The 18370-nt window shown below is 39.1% G+C and overlaps 1 protein-coding gene across 2 annotated transcripts in view; it reads left to right on the forward strand.

The window, feature by feature from the left end:
* The window catches only part of NRP1 (neuropilin 1), a 113395-nt gene that overhangs the window by 42947 nt on the left and 52078 nt on the right, over positions 1-18370 (forward strand). For both annotated transcript variants that reach the window (XM_054273673.1, XM_054273674.1), the window contains exons 3-5: positions 3404-3585; positions 8052-8279; positions 15826-15981. In XM_054273673.1, the coding sequence (XP_054129648.1) occupies positions 3404-3585; positions 8052-8279; positions 15826-15981 (566 nt within the window). The remainder of the gene's footprint in view (positions 1-3403; positions 3586-8051; positions 8280-15825; positions 15982-18370) is intronic.

Consider the following 18370-nt stretch of genomic DNA (forward strand, 5'->3'; position numbering starts at 1 on the left):
AAATTATGAGAAATATTTGCCACACCATTGACAGCAGTAGCTGAGTGAAGAATTGCCAAATGGGAAATCCAAATTTGCAAACTCAGTATTCTGGGCTGGGTGCCAAGTCTGTCTGGGTGCTGCGGAGGTGACACATTCAGTCTTCTCACAGGGATGCCAACGTGCCAACTGTATCCCTGGCACAGCATCTTCTGACAAACTTATGGAAAAGAACTGCTACCAAGTCCAGAGGGACATGCAAGCTGCTTTCTGAGCTTCCTTGGCAGCAACTCCATTTCCAAGTTGTGACTGTACTTCTCCTATTTACAAGACCAGTTGTTTGCGATATGCTGTGGTCTCTGGTAGGATTTTGAAAAGTGCAAAAATGACAGCAGGATGTTGGTTTCCAAGTATAAACTAGTAAAATCCAGAGTAATTTTATTTCTCTGAGAAGAAAATAATATAGATACTAATTTACTGCAGCCCAGATATCATATGTTGCCACCAGTGTGGGAGAATCCAAATCCATTTGTTAGCTGCCAAAAGTAAAACATGATCATTAGAATATGAAGGTTGTGGGGCTGATCTCTAAAGCTTCCTCTTTCCAAATTGTTCTTCTTACCCTTTGTCTCACAGCTAAACTTCTTCACTGTCTGTCAGTAATTTTTCAAAATGAAAGAAAAAAAATTGAAAAATCCTCCTATCTTCCATGTGGCTGCATGACCTCTAACTTGCAAAATCCATTAGAAGAAAGCCTTTTAGTAACCAAATTGTGTCATTTACAACTGCACAGCAGCCAGGAAGAGCACCATAAATTACGATTCTGTCACTACAGCAGACAATGGAAAGGGTGGGCAGGGTATTGCTATAAAGGAGGAAAACTAGGAGAGTGATAGAATTTAATTTAAATGGGGTTTTTTTGTCTAATTTACTTCATATAATAGCAAAATTGATACTTACAGGTTAGTTATATTTTGGCTGTATATGGAAGCAAGACTATAGTGAGACTATATAACATTGTTTATTTTTAAGGTGTACCAGAATAAAAGTACCAAATCCAAGACTTTTGAATTTTTATCTCCTTTATATATGAAGCAAAAAAGAATGTAAAATTTGCTTAGCATTTTTATTTAATTTTTTTTCATACCATTTGAAAATTTGTCTACTGTTGAAGCTTGAGCAAAGAATGGTGCCTGGGAAAATGGTGAAATATTTTCCCACCATGGGGTCACCATGGGGTATATGGAGCAAAGACTGTCACTGAGATGCTGTGGGTTTATGTGGTTACTCTTGCATTTTAACTAGCAGCTTATTATTTGGAGAAAGATTGTCTTGTTAAAAATTTTCAGCATACTTTTTTTTCCTAAAATATAAAAATCAGTGGCATGTATCCCTGAGTACTTTCAATATGTTTTGCAGGGAAACCAGAGCTGGCATTTATAAAGATATTTTTGAGAAGGGAAAATAAAAAACAAACCAGACAAAACCCCAACAATTCTGAAGTCTCTTTACAGCTATTCTCCTTACTTTCAAATCCTGTTATACACACATCATAAAGACATCATAGAAAGAACAGAAGTCTAATTTTAAAAAGTACAGGCTACTTAAGTATCTGTAAAATTATCTCAGAAATGCATACTTCCACTTTGTATTTCCACCAGTCTGCACTGGGACAGTGAAGCTAGTGAGCTGAGCAATTGCTACTAGAAAAACCAAATACATAAGAAGAAATGCAGTTAGCACAATATTTCACATATGTTAATGCTTACAGTTCCATCAGTGTCAGCTTTATTTTCTATTTGATATACACCAAAGCTGGCACGCAATTTTAACTGATGAGGTAATGTCATTTTTAATTTAAGGAGCCTTAAGCTGTCCACTTTAACTAGTGATATCATCTTTGCAGCTGTCTCACAGGACTTCATGTAAACATAAGTAATGTGCCCTGGCTGGTTTGGAGCAGAGTTGTTAAAAATGACATTGGTCATCATGAAGACATTTTTTTTCCTTTGATCTCTTTAAAAATGCCAGACACACTTTATTGTCCTGTCATTTTTAGCTCTTCCTTGTGTATTAATATGCTTGGAACATTTCAGTTAGCATAACAGTAGAATATAAAGGTCTAAACAAATTAATGGCAACATTTTAATGTCAGTCGTAGTAAGATAATGAAAAGTAAATGAGATTGTCTGGCTAACTGCAACTTGTTAAATGAAAGGGCAGCGTGGCTGAGACACAGAGGCAGCAGCAGGGAAAAGCCTTTTGCTGCTGCCTGCAAGAGTCACAGGACACAACCCAAGCTCCAAATGCCACCACCTTCTAGGATAAGATAAAACTGCTTCTACAGATTGGGTCTGATCCTCCTTCCTGTCTGGGGTCAATGAAATCATCTGCTAATAAAACTCAAGACCAGACCTGTCTCTGCACCTGCAAATTCTCCCTCCCTTCATTCTCTTGTATTCCCTGGGCTGGTTTAGCACCCCAGCCTGCTGGGCTCGCTCTCCTCAGCCCTTGAACACCAAATCTGTCAGAGCAGACGCTGCACGTTGGCGTCTCTGGTGACAGGGCTGAGGAGCCCTGAAGTGTTGCTCACAGGCAAACTTTTACTACCAATCATTATTTGGTTATTGCATGCTTTTCCTTATACTGTCTTAGGTTTGATGTAAATCATCACTGAGGTTTTTAGCCCTGTCTGTCTAGTAATCACATGCTGTACAATTATGAATGTGGTAACGTGCACTTCTTGACTCAAATACCTAAGCAAAGGTGATTTGTATTGAAACAATTTTTGACTGAGAAAAGCCAAGTGCTGTGACTGACTTGTGGATTTTGTGATGTGCTCCAAACTGTTTGTCCAGATAACAAGGGAAAGAACAGATTTTTCTACCACTGATCTGCAGCATTATGGAGTTTTGAGCAAAATCTAATGTTTAGGGATTTATTTATTATTCTGTGGACATATGTTTGGAGGACAGCATATGGAAATCAAAGCATTGTTCATAAAGAGCTACAGCCAAGAAGACATTTTTGAATTCATAACAGAACTTCACAGTTTGAAAAGAATGCTATGCATTATGTATTGATAACAACACTACACAGACAAAGGAACACAATTTAATAATACAGAATTGTGCTCGTGAGATTTCCTTTTTTTTTTTTTTGTTAATTGGTTACTTTAGCTGACATTGTCTGCAAGCATAATGGACACCATTCTTCCTAATAGTTCCATGTTGCCAGATGATGTCTACAGACATAATGTAGTCCATTTTAATTATTTCATTTTGCTTACATCTTTCAGCATAATGCATTTTCCAAGCAAGCTAGCATTTTTCTTGATTATCTATGTTGTGTTATGGTTTCTAAATTAATTAGGTCTCCTTCTTTCCTGGAAGTTAAAAGTTTCTTCCTTCCATTTATCTACCAGGTATGATTATGTTGAAGTGATTGATGGAGATAATGCTGAAGGACGCTTATGGGGAAAGTACTGTGGAAAAATTGCTCCCCCTCCTGTAGTGTCTACAGGACCATATCTTTTTATTAAATTTGTTTCTGACTATGAGACACATGGAGCAGGATTTTCTATCCGTTATGAAGTTTTCAAAAGAGGTAAGAAACTGTTCATTTTTACATTGTTCATTGTGATTTTTGCTTGCATCAGGAAGTTCACTTTAATTCTTTGGAATGGAGAAAATGCATGAAAATGCTTGAAAGAGAAAATCTTATTTCCCTAGTCATTCCAAGGTGGGGTGTGTGTTCAGTGGGTATAAATCATCATGAATCCAGTGGGTCAGCTGTGTCTGAGGGTTGACTCCTCTGCATGAAATATGGTAGTTTTGGTCAGCTGTTTCAACCATCTTAAAACCATTAGCTTTATTGCTTTCCTTTTTTTAAATAATAATTACTGTATGATTTACAGTGTTACTGCCTCAACAGCACTGCCTCAACCTTCTGAGTCCCTGGGTTATTTTGGTTAGTGCTTTGCTCTGTGCTCCCAAGGGATGGCTGCGGGCTCGAAAGGACCCGAGTACATGTGGGCAGCAGATGATGTTGCTGCTGCTTTCACAAATCATGTTTGGGAGGTAAAGGAGAGAAGCAGCTCACACTGATGAGGCATGACCTGCTGGGTGCTCGTGCCAGGAATTAGTGCCAGTGAGCACAATTAGTTTTATGGGGCACAGAGAAACAGAGAGTGCAGGATTAACCAGACAGAGAGACACTCCCTATTTTATAACATTCTTCCTGAATCAATAGCTGGAAGGGCTGTAAGGTCACTCTTTTTGGCATACATCTTCTCTATAGCTGGATGGAGAGTACTAATTCATATATTCTATTCCTGGAGAATACAGGACCAAAACTCATCATATATGAAAGGACAATAACATTCATTTAATAGGAAAAAAATTTGACTTCAACGTCAATGTTTAGGGTCATATTCACAGAAGCAGCTCAAAACTTCAAATTTCCAATGCACACCACTCCCAGTCGGTGCCCCATTTTCAGAACCAGTCCAAGTCCCTTTTATGCACCTACACCAGAGCCAGATTTTTAGCTGTGTTCAGCACACACTCTTGATGGCAGCTGTACTGTTAATGAGGAGAAACACAGTAGTGAAGCCTCTTTTCTATTGCCATTGCTGCTCTGCACAGTGCTAATTGGGGCCACAGACCTCTTGTTCACCATCTTCCCTGTCTGTAAATCCACTCTTGACTCCCAGAAATTCTTTTGCTGACCTTCAGGGTCACATTTTCTGAAAGAATTCAGCATCCAAATGACACCAAGCTTTCCTGAAAAAATATCTCTATTTATTTTGATATCCTTTGGAGCTTAAACTCTTGAAAATGTGTTCTGACGTTTCTCAGTGCTTATATATGCAGTACCATCTTTCATGAAGAACAAGGCTGAAACACAAGAGGAAGTGAAAGAATGATCTGTGAAACAATCTATTTTAGTAACTGAACCCCTTCAAGAAAAAAGTTTTATTTATTTCCTGACAGTGTAGTGACAATTCAGAACTCTGACAGGAACATTGTGTTTATTTCCTTGTGTGGTCATTTACATGCCTCAAAGATGCACATTTACCATGTTAAGATGGCATTATGAATGTGATTTTACACACATGGAAGTCAGGAAACGCAAAATTATGGCTCCCAGAGCAACTTTAACTCCAGTTCATTCCACATAAACTGTATATTAAGGCAGGACAGTTATCACCATGCCGTGTTAGAAAATGCCATGTGTACACAAAGGATACAAATTATCATTGCTGTGGGAACACAGCCCTATTTAACTTGTCAAAAAATTCATATATTCTGTACCAGTTTTGCATTTTAATATCTGTGCCAAATAAAGCAGTTCACCCTTTTGCACAGGTGAAAGGTGAAGCTCAGCTGCTCACACCAGACAAGTATATCTGGTTTAGCATATTCACAACTTAGCTCATCATTTCCCAGGTATGGGAAGAATGATCCCAAGCCCAAGGTCCTGTGATGCTGAGCTGAAGGCTGAGCTTCATTCCAGCACACAATCTATTTTTGCCCATTACTCTTTACTTCTCATTCATCTCTGTAGCCAGAGAGACATTGAAGAAGTTGTAAAGCTAAAACAGGACTAAAACATGAAACACATTTTGCCCAACACTTAGCCCACATGAAATGTGCATCATTTTGGCTTGAGCAGACATTCTATTTTAGGGTGCATGAGTGACGTATTCACTAGGAAAGGATCTACACAGTTCACATTCAACATTCGTAACTTTTGTCAACTAAATTTATGGTGTAAACTGAAAGAAAAGAAAGTGTCAGCTGAGAAGGCAAATGATTTTTTGGCTCAGTGACACCCACAGATAGCAGATTAAATTATCCCCAATGTCATCTCTTTTTCTTTCTTTCTCTGTTGCCTCCTCTCTGTATTTCCTTCACTTCATATCTCTTCCTTTGTTTCATGCACATGTACGCATGCAGTTTCTCCACCTCAGAAGTATCTTCTTTTGGTGTCTCCACTGGGACCTTTTCTGCCAGTTTTCCATGCACATTGGCTCACGGAGTTCCTCGTAGCCTCAGTATTGATGTAATTCCTGCAGCTGCTTCACAGTGTCAGTAAAGGGTCAAAATCTTTGGAGGGCATTCTAGTGAGAAAGCACCCCTGAAAACAGTTTCTGTTTCTTGCACCAGATTGATTCAAACATGTTTAAAATAAAGCAAGCTGGCATCAAGATACTATGTGTGAGTGTAAGAGCCTGACGATTGCACACACTCGGAGCCAGGATCTGGCTGTATTTAATAAAGCAATAATGATCCTGGCTTACATTTTATATTGCGTCTTTTATTGGATTCCAAGAGGAGTACAGAGCACTTTATACTATGAATGGCATAGCAAAGCTATTTTATCCTGGAACAGCAGCTACTGGTGGGAGTGAAGAGCAACAACCAGAATATAACCCTCCCCTACATGACAAGGAGACAAGGGAATGACAGGGAGAGAAGAGGAATATTCAACTAATGTGTAAGGGGGTGATTTAATTATAGGCAAAATGTAATTTCCCAAATTGGAATGGGTCAGGTTACATGAGCATCAATATCCACATCTTCCAAAATATGCCATGAAGTGTTCTGAATATTGATGTGATAGTTCAAGAATTTCCTCTCAATGTCTGTTGAAGGGCAAGGATACCTGAACTGAGTAAATTCATTCAGACCTCTCTCTTGAGTGCTGAATTTAGCTGGGAGTTGGCCAGATCTGTGGGGGGTAATATGTTTGGCACATTCACAATGAAAACATTTTCTATAGTGAAATAAGAGTATTCATGTATGCAACAAGCCAGACTGTTTTCCTTCAATGATCTGTGTTAGGCATTGGAAATCCTCTAAGGCTGCTGACTACAGTCTGTAAGGATGCTGGGCATCCTCATCCAGATTGGGGCCTCACACACATTGTCCTCCAGCACAGACCTGCCTGTTGCCACCAAGCTCTGCTCTCTGTGTCCTTCCTCTCCTCCATGTCTGAGGACCTTCATTTGAGTCACGCTACCCAAACTGCCCAGGCCAGCTGATATCCACCAATGCCCCCAGTCCTGTAAATCACTCTATTAAATCTGGAGTGTCAAAAGGCAGACCTTGTGGGAGGATGTGTGGGCAGTGCCTGCAGCTGACTTGTGAGTACATCTGCAGGTGTGGGATCCACAGAGAGGATTCCTGAGGGACCTGAATAAAGGAGAAATGAGATCCATCAACAAGAGAGGGATTCCAGTTTGTCCCCTGTACTCACAAAGGCAAATCCAGTGACCTGGCCTTTTATACCTTCCCATCTTCACTGCCAGTTTCCTGCTCCACCAAGAGCACTGTTTGGAGCATCCCATTATGCCATGGTGGGAACATCAGGGAAAGCTGGTGTGTCAACACTGACATTAGGTGACTTCTAGCAACACTGCCTGTAATCACACAGTTTATCATGCCCACACTAACAGCAACATTTTACTGGTGCACCTGTGTCAACACCACTCAGAATGAGTCACTCACCCTCAGTACATGTACGAATTACCTTTCACATTTAGTTTGTCAAGGAGGCATAGGTCACATCTGGCAGAGTCACTGAGTCAGTGCTCCAGGAATCTGAAACCACTACTCCCTCTACTGAATTCACTCACCCGCTTTTGTAAAAAGTTCTATTTCACCAATAAAAGCCTGTCAGCCATAAGATTTAAAGATTTGAGCTTGAAGGGGCTATAATTATTTCTCTAGGGCTCTGTCGAGATTTCTGCAGCTTACACTTTCATTGTTCCCACATGACTTTGTATTTGTCATAATTTTTTCTAGAGCTGGTACAAGTTTTCATATTGTTCCATACAAATTGAAAATTGAAGATCAGACAGTATATGTGGATTGGGCTTTAAATGACTGACTATCAATAATAGGAACAAGCTGGCTGAATGATTAATGTGGCGATTAAAATGAGGTGTTTCATTGAAAAGCCACCTTTGCTGCTGGAGAGACAATACAACCTAATTTGTTTTCCAGCTAACTGCTTTGCTTAGTAGCACAGTGTTAACCCCGTTGATTTTTCTCCTTCTCCTACAGGACCTGAATGTTCCAGAAACTTTACTTCATCAAGTGGAGTGATAAAGTCCCCTGGATTCCCTGAAAAATATCCCAATAGCCTTGAATGCACTTACATTATCTTTGCACCAAAGATGTCAGAGATTGTACTGGAATTTGAAAGCTTTGAGCTAGAACCTGACTCAAATACTCCAGGGGGAGCATTCTGTCGCTATGACCGATTGGAAATCTGGGATGGATTCCCTGATGGTAAGAGAAAAATGGACTGTAATATGCATAACCATTACTATGGAGTGGCCTGCAGAAGGCATAGTCCCATTTTTTAAACTGTCATGCTAGAGAGATCCTTGCTTGATTTATGTGAAGTGAGTTGAATTAAAAAGAAATGGAGAAAATGCTCTGTAAATTCATTCAGTAAAGCATATCATAGTGTGAATGATTTTTTTTTTTAATGAAATATGTTCAGCTTTAACAGTTGGCTTAGCAGAAACCTCTGTGTTCAGTGGTAATATGTGATGAACCTCCTACACTAAAATAAATTAAATGTGAAGTCTTATAATAATGAGTCCTCAAATTTTCACAGCTAACCCAAGAGTATAGTCCAGACATTTCCAACAAATTGCAGAAACTGGACTTCAGGTACTGACCCTCTGACTTGCAGAGGAATTGTGTTACAGACCAGCTGCCAAAGCAGAGAATCTCTTTGCCAGAGAAAATGTGGTGTCCATGCAGTTGAAATCATAGTGACTAAACAATTACCCAGGTCAGTAAACAGTCACTGAGTTATTCATTCAGGTGACTTCAGTGACTGGGCACTGCAGGATTCCTCCATTATAGTGATCCCTCTTCCAACAGTTTAAGCCAATCCAAAGGCTTTATCTTAATTCGTTAATTTATAATCTCTGATTAGATGGCCTCATGTGTCAGGGTGGGTGTGTTGGGTAGCCTTCTGGAACATCTCTGCCATCTCAGTAATTTTCCATTCAGTTGTTGACCACACTTGACCTTGTGCACATTCCCTAAGTGCATAGCTAGATATTAGTTAACCCATAGAGCCAGAGAGCCCTCATTTCACCTTCTGCCCAACCCCATATTCCTGTTTTGCACTGAGTCTGACAAATAAAAGAGCTACATGATTTCTCTGTGTTTTTCAAGATTCAAATCTCCCCTAGGCCGGGCAGCCATGTATCAATTCTCCAAGGGCCCAGAGCCAAAGGTTGCAGCTCCAGCCTAAAAGGGATTGTTCAAGCTGAATCCCCAACCTTTAGAGTGCCCAAATGCCTGTATGAGCTGTGTGGAAACAGCTATGTAAAGCTGATGATTAGTGATGCCTTTTTCACTGTTTCTGTGTTTGGCATAAGCTGATAAAGAGAAGCATCTTGAAGCTGTCCTTTTTCTTCTTAATTTTTAATTTGTAGCAAAATTCAGTGACTGAAGATTCATGTTGTTTGTATTGGGCACTAATTACAACTATTTCGGTTTTCCACTAGTGTGATAACCCATATTAATAGATTATTTTGGTTTGTTTTATGAACAGCAGTGGCATTTTCTACAAACTGCTAATCCTACATTAATATTTGATTTTAATATTTGATTTAAATGAAAATATAACTTAAGGAATATACTTTAATAATGCATTAAAACTTGACCATTTTCCTAAATAAATCCCCAATATAATTTTGCTTAAAGCTTCCATTGATGCTGCAGGAAATATATGTCTTTTAGCATATATTTGTGCTTTTTTGTTCATATTTTATGCTTAATGGGTTTATCATGGCTCTTTTCAGTCCATTTCAATAATGAGTGAAGAAAGACCCATAACAGTAGCTAAAAGACTATTCAGTATTTAATGCCTCAATTAGAAAAACAATATTTTAATAGTACAATAATGATGTCTGGAACATTTAATAATAGGTTTATTTGTATGTAGGCCAAATCTGTCCTGTAGAGCTTGCATTTAAACTGATATTTGAAAAGATGATCCAGTAAATCAATTTATGTGTAATATAACCAAAAAGAAATGCATTATTATCAATGTAGAGTTTCAAAGCAGTAATTTCCTGGTTCAAATAGTGGCTGAGCCATACTGAAGACCAATTATCAACAGGCATTATCAGCCTTCTGCAAACTGTCTCACAAACTCTCTGCACTGAAAATGATCCTGACATCCACTAAGGATACTTGCATGTTTACTTGTAAATATTCAACAGAATTTGTAGGCTGGAAAAATGTTTTCTTTGATATAAACTGTTGGAGGTTGCAGCAGTTGTAGGAAAAATATTTGCTGCATCATTTCTCTGTAGGATGATCCTCAGCCAGCAGTCAGTCTCTCTTGTTTAACTTAACACTACAAAGAAAGAAGGAATGTGATTGCTTTTCTATAAATGCATCACAGGATGAATCCCTGGGAGGGAGAACTATTTCAGCTGAAAAGCAAAGCTGGCATAGGAAACCACTGGTACAACCTGGCCTTGAACTGAACATAGAGAATGTCTGGATACTGGAGAATATATATAGAGAGAGTACCTGGGGGAAAATAAATCTGACTTGTATCCACATGAAAATAGTAAATTTCTACACAGTGGTAAATTATACAGTATGGTTCCCTTTGATGGAGGGAGACTCATCCAGGGTGAGTCTTTGAGCCATTTGTCCCTTTCCCTTTAGTCTGAGCAAAAGTATTCTGCATTAACTGATATTAACTAATATGGTTGTGTGCACTTCTAATTTGCTGGTGTACTCCCTTGCACAGTTTTAGCACAAGTCAATTTGCACTTTCCCAAGAAATTGCTAAGCATGATTTGGAGGACAGTGAGAGCCAGGGATCATTCTGAACAGGCAAGCTGGACTTGGCTAGGCAGTAAGGGCCCCATAGGGGCAAGCTGTGTCCCTCTCCTAGTCTGGTCCAGGAGCAGTCCCTGTGACTGGCTGCAGGCCCAGAGGGTGTCCCCTGGCCCACTCTGTTTAGTGATACATCCACAGAAAACGAAGTTATTTTTCTTTGTTGTAATGCATTGCTGCTCACATGCCCAGTTGTGTTAAAGCTGCTATTGCATTGACATAAATGTGACAGAAGGGTTTTTTTCATATATAGAAAAAATTTTTATTCGTCAGTTCACATCCCCTGCTTCACAGCATCACAGCTGTGGCTTCCTGGGATGATGGCAGTATTGTAATAGGAGAGAGAGAACAGTTTTTTGGAAAACAGTTGTTGTCTCAACTACAGCAGAATTAGGTGGACAGCCCCCTGAACATGCATCTCTGGAAAATAGGTATGAGCATTTGAGCCAGGCACAGCTGGTCCCTCTGCTCCCTGCAGGGAACAGCATCCCACTCTGTCCTGTCCCAACATCTACTTTAGGACACAGCTAAAGGACCTCTGCAGTGTCTTGTCTCATTGACTGTAGTGAAAGCTATGAATCCCTAAGTCAGATGTAAACTTCAGTCTAAGTTAGAGCAGATGAAACCCAACATAAGTAGAAAATGTTTCCACTATAGAATTTAATAAGCTACAGTCCCTAGAGAGCAGCAGGAAATAAATTTGCTGTTTTATACAGTTGTGATTATTTTTTCCTTCCCCCCCCCCAAAAAAAAGCAAAAAAGTGAAGAAGAGAAATTGTCTTTTAAACAAATTTTCACAATGATGTTTAAAAGAATATGTCAAAGTCATTAAGCTTACATTTACATTTTACCTCTACATAATTTCTATTTCACTGATGGAAAACAATTTTTTGTTAGAGAATTTGACAGCAACTGTAACAGTCATTCAAAAAGATGTAAATCCTGAAATGCTCTGTCACAATCATGGAGTCCTCAGCCTACCTGGCTGTCCTTTCAGTGGATTGAAGCTGGCAAGTGCTGACTATTTGCTACTTGGTTCTACAAAATACGTGCTTATCTTTGAAGCATGTGAACAGTTAGATTGCCTTTAAAAGGAATTCACCAAGGACCCTTACAGGACTGAAGTTTAACAGTGGTGTAAGTGTTTTGCTGTTTCAAGAGGGGAATGCTAGGCATCCAGGAATGTCTCAGACCTGGCATTTTGTTTCGTGGAAAAAACCCTGTTGAGAAATATCTGAGAACTACAGGTGCTTGTTGCAAATATTGTACAGAAAAGGGACCATAGTTTGAAAGAGATAACAGGTGGATTTAGAGCAGGAGAGTGAGTAGATCTCAGGACAGAAAGTTATGATTTTGCATGAATAAACTAGATACCAAAAATATCTTTGCCCAAGGCACAGATATATCTCAGCCAGCATCTGCTGAGAGCACTCCATTGATGACTTTGAAGAAAAATAGCCCACTCAAGAGGAGGACAAGCTTTAGTGATGAATTGCACATATTCATCATGCAACTCTCTTTGAAGCTCTATAGGCCGTCTACTACAGCTCAAACGTAATTTAAAGAAGTTTACATATGGTTTGAGAACCACAGCCTAAGCATTGCTGCTTCAGTCAATACCACAAGAGCTTCCACTGAATTACAGAGCAAAGCAGAATGCTTTACTGCAGTCATTAACATCAGTGCAAATGAAGGTTGCTATTAATCTAAGTGTGTTTCTCCTGTCGTGGTTGCTTTCTACACTCTTGTGAGAAACCATTAAGATCTAAGAGCATACACAAGCTCAGTGTAGTTGACTGCTGGAATGCAAAGATGGAATTAATTTTTTGGTTGTTTCTTCTTCAGCATCTTAAATTGTGTGCAAATATTTTTTCAATAAAAATCATAGTGATGTGAAAATACTGTCCACAACATACGTGCAAACTTATAAAAAATATCTTTAAAATTAAATACATGGCTACTTAACATAACATTTGTTTTAATATTTTAGAATTCTGATACACTTTTTTTCCTTGCTTTTTCTTTTTTTTTTGGGGGGGGGGGGGTGTTCTTAACCCTAATTCTAAAAGCTAATATTTCAGCTAGATGGGTAAAAGTGTATTTCAGTAATATTCAGAATTTCTGCATATCAATATTCTTTGTGCAGAAGGGCAAACCAATAGTAAAGAAAAGAAGAATCAGTAAGGATAAAGTTTCTGTTTGGTCTTGAACCACCAGCCACTTACTATATATTCTGCACTCTGGTCTGTAAACCTTCCAAAATACTTATTGAGACTAATCAAGGATTTATTCAAGCTATAGAATTAGATTCTGCCTTTTGGGAAATGCATGCAAAATAGGTTTCTTAGTTGTCCCTCCATCTGTTAACCAGAAAGTTATTCAGTTTTCCACTGTATAATACTGTGTCAGTGAAAAGGGGAGCCAAGGTCTCAGAAGTTGCTACAGCATGGGCAGCCAGATGAGGTGGCTGGCTCACTGAAATGCCTTTGCTCTGCAGGTAGTGTAGAGGCATCCTTGAGTCAGGACATAATCCAAGTGACATTTGGAGTATCCCTTACTGAGGGAAGCTGTCATAGCAACAGGATGGTCCACAGTTAGAGGCTGTCCTAGGGACTTTTCAGCACCTTCTGCCCCAAAATTCCCATTTAGAACTCTACACAGTCTAATATGAAATCCCATCTAATTTCCTAAGGAATTGTCAGGAAGATGGTAAAATATAACCAGTGGCATAGTCTCCCTAAACAGACAGCAGTCTCAATCCTGAATGATTCCTCAGATGGGTTTTCTGCACAGCATTTATTTGATGTGGTGACACACGAAATATTTGCTAATTTATTGTCATTCAAAAGCTTCCAATACTTGAATGAAAAAAAAGAATAGAAGGGAGGAACTTTGTATTAGCTATTTATGGAAGAAGGAGAATTTCTATTTCACCCAGTTGTGCTCAGATCAATATCGTATTAGCTCAGCAGGCTAAGGTTTACACGTTGTGCAAAACAATTCAATACCTCTTTGTGTCATATTCTGCACATTTTTGGCACTTGCATCCACATAGCTGGCAAAGGGAATAGTACTGTGATGGCAGGGCCAATCTGTTGAGGACTCAAATGCATAATCACTAAATATGTCTTAAAAATTATAAACCAGTGAGTCATGGAGAATCTTAAAGCCTGTCTGCTTTAAACAAAGTTCTCTTCTGTTTGTCCTTTCAAAGAGGCTTCCCTACAGGAAACGGGAGGAGGGAGGCTCAGAGCACCATAACATGGTAGCCTTATCCTCCTTATATTCTTGCAGCTCAGAGCACCATCAGCAGCAATAATCTTGAAAGCCATTCTGAGAAAGAGCAGGATCAGAGCTGTTTGCACACAGAAAATGCAAAAGAAAACAAAACAAAAAAAAAAAAAAAAAAAAAAAACAAAAACCTGCAGCACCTGGAATGTGGGGGCATTATTTTATATTTTTAAAAAGCCACTAATGGTACCAGTCTAAACAAATTTCTCTCTCTGAAAAATAAAACCATGAAGCTTCAATGATTTCTAGGATGAGGAAGAATTCGATTCATATCCTGTATAGCATGTTTCATTCTATCAATGCTGCATGGAACAACCTTAGTGAAAAAAGTCTGAATTGGCAGGTATTTCAAATGCCATGGGATTGCCAAGGCAACTGAAGAGTAACTGTGGCCAGAGCATGGATAGAAAAGCACATGCTGGCAACAAGAGCTATAACATCTGAGCTCCCTCTTTCTGGCAACTCTAGGGCCTTACAGAAATGTGTAGCTTACATAAGTAAGTATTAAGTTATTCCAAGCTGGTGCTGTTTTACTTGTTGGAAAATGCCAATAAAGGACTAGAAAATTATGTTAGCTGTAGATTTTCTTTGAACTGTGAATAATTAGGATATCTAAACATTTTACATTTTAAACTGAAAGCGTAATGGACTTCCTAGAGAAATGACAAGGCGTTAATTTAAGCTTGGAAAGCCAGTGGTGCAAGCATTAGAATGGCGCCTCATGATTATTTTCATGATTGACTCCATGGGTGGGTTTTAGCATTATCTTCTCTTATTGTTTGTAAGCACAGATGTACCACCATTCCACAGCCTAGGGAACTATCTGTAGGGAATGCTCAAGTGCTAGAAGGCCACATATGTTGGTTGTGAATTGAGTAGCTTAACTAAGGAAAAAGATTATCTCACTGCCCAGGAAATGTTGAAAAATATCAAAATCTGGTTTATACAGTATTAACATGAAGAGAGATCATGTAACTGTGTATGTGTGTGTATTCTCTGACATGAAGATATACTTAAGAAATTCTTGCTCTTTTGAAAGGATTAAGATTTCACTCTCTAATTCTTTTACAATATTCCTTAATATTTGCCATATGGGCAAAAGAGCTATAGGGTTTTGAAAGCCTAAATCAAGGGGGATGAAGAGTCATTGGTCAATAGCCTCAATATGAGTCAAAAATGTTTTTCAAAGTTTGAGATTAAATTAACAGATCATCAGCTGTATAGAGCATAAAACCTGGAAGCACTGTTTGAACTCCTCACAGCATCTTGTGTATGTACTAGGTTGGCAAATCAGGCCATTCAGTTGCTCTTGTCATAAATTGGTGCTTCAATCATACTTTGGAAAATACTTATGGTGCTTTGTATGAGTAATTTTGTGCATCACTGCCCTCTCTGCACACTTTGAAGGACACGTTTCTAAATCCTGGATCTGTACATTTTCAGAGGTTCATGGAGTGCTATCTGGAGCACTTTAGGAGTACGATTGCCAGGGTAGGATAAACAATTTATTGTTCATCGCTAAATTATTTATGACATTGTTATTTTGAGCTGCTGCAGAGTTTGACCATTTCCTGCTGAGGGCCTGTCTTTGGGAGGGTATTGTAGTGGCACCTATTGTCAGAGCAGCCCTGGCAGTTTACTATTGTGTCCTGTTTCTTCGCAGTTGGCCCACACATCGGGCGTTATTGTGGGCAAAATAACCCAGGACGTGTCCGCTCTTCCACGGGGATCCTTTCAATGGTATTCTACACTGACAGTGCAATAGCAAAGGAAGGCTTCTCAGCAAACTACAGTGTGTCACAGAGCACTGTCTCAGAAGGTCAGTATTTATCTACCCCGCAGAGCTTCTTGGAAAATGCTCTCTGTTATGCCTTTTTGCACACCAGGTGTTGTCTGAAGCTTTAAAGAAACCTTAAATAAATAAGAGGGTAGAGAAAGATTGGTTCTGTTTTCCTTTTTCTCTTTTTTCTCTTTTTTCTCTTTTTTCTTTTTTTTTTTTTTTAAGAACAGCTGCCCTTTGAAAAGAAGTGCAAGGAGCAGAATTCTCCTTACAGTTTTGTTCCACTATATTGCCAGGAAGTTGGGATAATTATTGTGAAAAACTGTGCTGACCAAGGAAAGGCAGGAATGCAGAGCAATTGAACACTTGCATTAAAACAATGGAACACGAACAGTGAATGCGCTATCCAAAGCCTCCTTTCATTACATGGAATAAGCTTTGATGATCGATTTCTTGAATAAAAAGGACCCATTTAATATATGTGCTCTTGTTAAACCATTTCATAAGCTAGCTAAGCTTTGTTCTCTGTCTCATATTTTTTTCTCAGTTGACTCCTTTTCATGCTTACCCTTTGGACAGAGAATGAAATGAAGTGAGGGGAACAGGAAAATAACACGCTGTGTTACACCATGTCCTTGCAGATTTCATTGCTTTCCTCAATGATAAAACAAACACTTTATATCAAAGTCCCTCTCCTTTCTGTGTCTTTACTGAGTTTTGAGCAGATTCATACCAATTTGATGTACTTGTTTAGTGAAAAAAGGGACAAAAGAAAAATGAGTAAACTGAAAATTTAACTGTAACTTCCCACCTCTCCTCCACTCCATGCCTTTTTAAGAGCTTTCTTACACACACGTAGGCAGGAAGAAGGAATGGGGGACTCACAGCCTCTGTGCATGGGAAGCATTGCGCCTTCAGCTAGTTTGTTTTCTCCCTGTGTAGGTGCTGCTCCCATCCCTTCATAACTAGCACAAACAGCCTGTGTGCCCCATGTCCCCTCCTGCACAGCCACCCTCCCCAGGCTGTAGATGCACCATCACTCTGAAGTCAGAATTAATGATATCTGCTATGCCAAGATGCCTTCAGCTCCTAAACACAGGACAGCAGAACAGAAGTTGGTGTGTGTGAAAACCCTTTTGGATGACAAGAGGAAGCATTTTATATGCTGCAGACTTAGACAGAGAAACAAATTCTCTCATTTAATTTCAGCCACCATTACTCTTTGTGTTGTCTGGTCACCTCCAGAGGACAGCCCAATCCACTTATCCCAGATGTGTGAGGTGCCCCCAGGAGCTCCTTGTCCCTCTCAGCAGACTACAGGGCCAGCCAAAGTGTCTGGATCAAACTGAACACTTTTTTGGTATTTTGATATTACTCCCCCCTATCATGTTTTGCATTCTCTGTAGTGCCTTATGGCTTTCCTGTAGGTTTCAAGCAGAAGTTCCTTTCCTTTGAGTTTCCTTTCCTTTCCTTGCTGCAGTTCAGCTTCAGTATTTCGCCATGTATCTAACACATTGAAGCAGCACAGAACGGGGAAGAGGGTCCTATTCCACAGGAAATGCTGTTGGTATGATTGAGTTATGGGAAGCCCCAACTACAGCTCCTATAAAATACCCTGGTAACATTTCTGAATGTAAATTTTTGGATCCCTGATAAAAGATTTAAGCTTTTTTTTTTTCCCACAATACTTTAATTTTAATTGAAAACCCAAAACTTTGTATATTTAAAGTTCATCTTTCCAACTCATGGTTGTTGAAATTTTCAGCTCAGCACCCACCCCTACTAGAGAAACATCAGCTCCAGAGAAGGTGCAATAAAAAGGAGCATATATCCAACATATATCCAACTCCATCTCACAGAGTTATGTCAGCTTAATTTCTAATAAAGGAATTAATTCTATTTCATAGTGTGAAGTCCTTGAACAGAAGCATGGGCACATGGGGTTTTTTTCTCTTGCCCTTGTACTGGGGCGTCCTTGTACTGACATGAAGGTCCAGGAGCACCTGGGTGTGAGGATCTCTCAGAAGCTAGTGGCTTCTCTTCCCTTGGTACAGGTTGGAGCCTTTATTTTTAAAGATTGAGAGAAGAATTGAGTCACCCTGCCCTACCAACCTTTGAACTCACCATAGTGATTAGGAAGTCAATTGATTCTAAATTAGCTAGGTAATTTTTGTGTAAACAAAAAGAGATTGAATGGAGACGATCAATTCATTTGCAATGCACCACATTACAGAAGAGCTGGTAATTTCCTTAGGTCAATAATTTTGTGGCCTGAATTCAAATTTTGTTCATCAAGTTCATTCCAATGTCCAGAATCCAAAGAGAACGGTTAAAATTTGAATAATATTTTTAAGCATTTTATATTTTTGTACTGAAGTAAATAGTTTTAAAATCAAATTATTTCATAAAGTCGTCTAGTTTGTCTTTT

This window comes from Melozone crissalis, unplaced genomic scaffold, assembly GCF_028551555.1.
Source record: "Melozone crissalis strain CALT ecotype California unplaced genomic scaffold, PUWL_Pcris_2 ptg000016l_1, whole genome shotgun sequence".
Classification (NCBI taxonomy): Eukaryota; Metazoa; Chordata; class Aves; order Passeriformes; family Passerellidae; genus Melozone; species Melozone crissalis.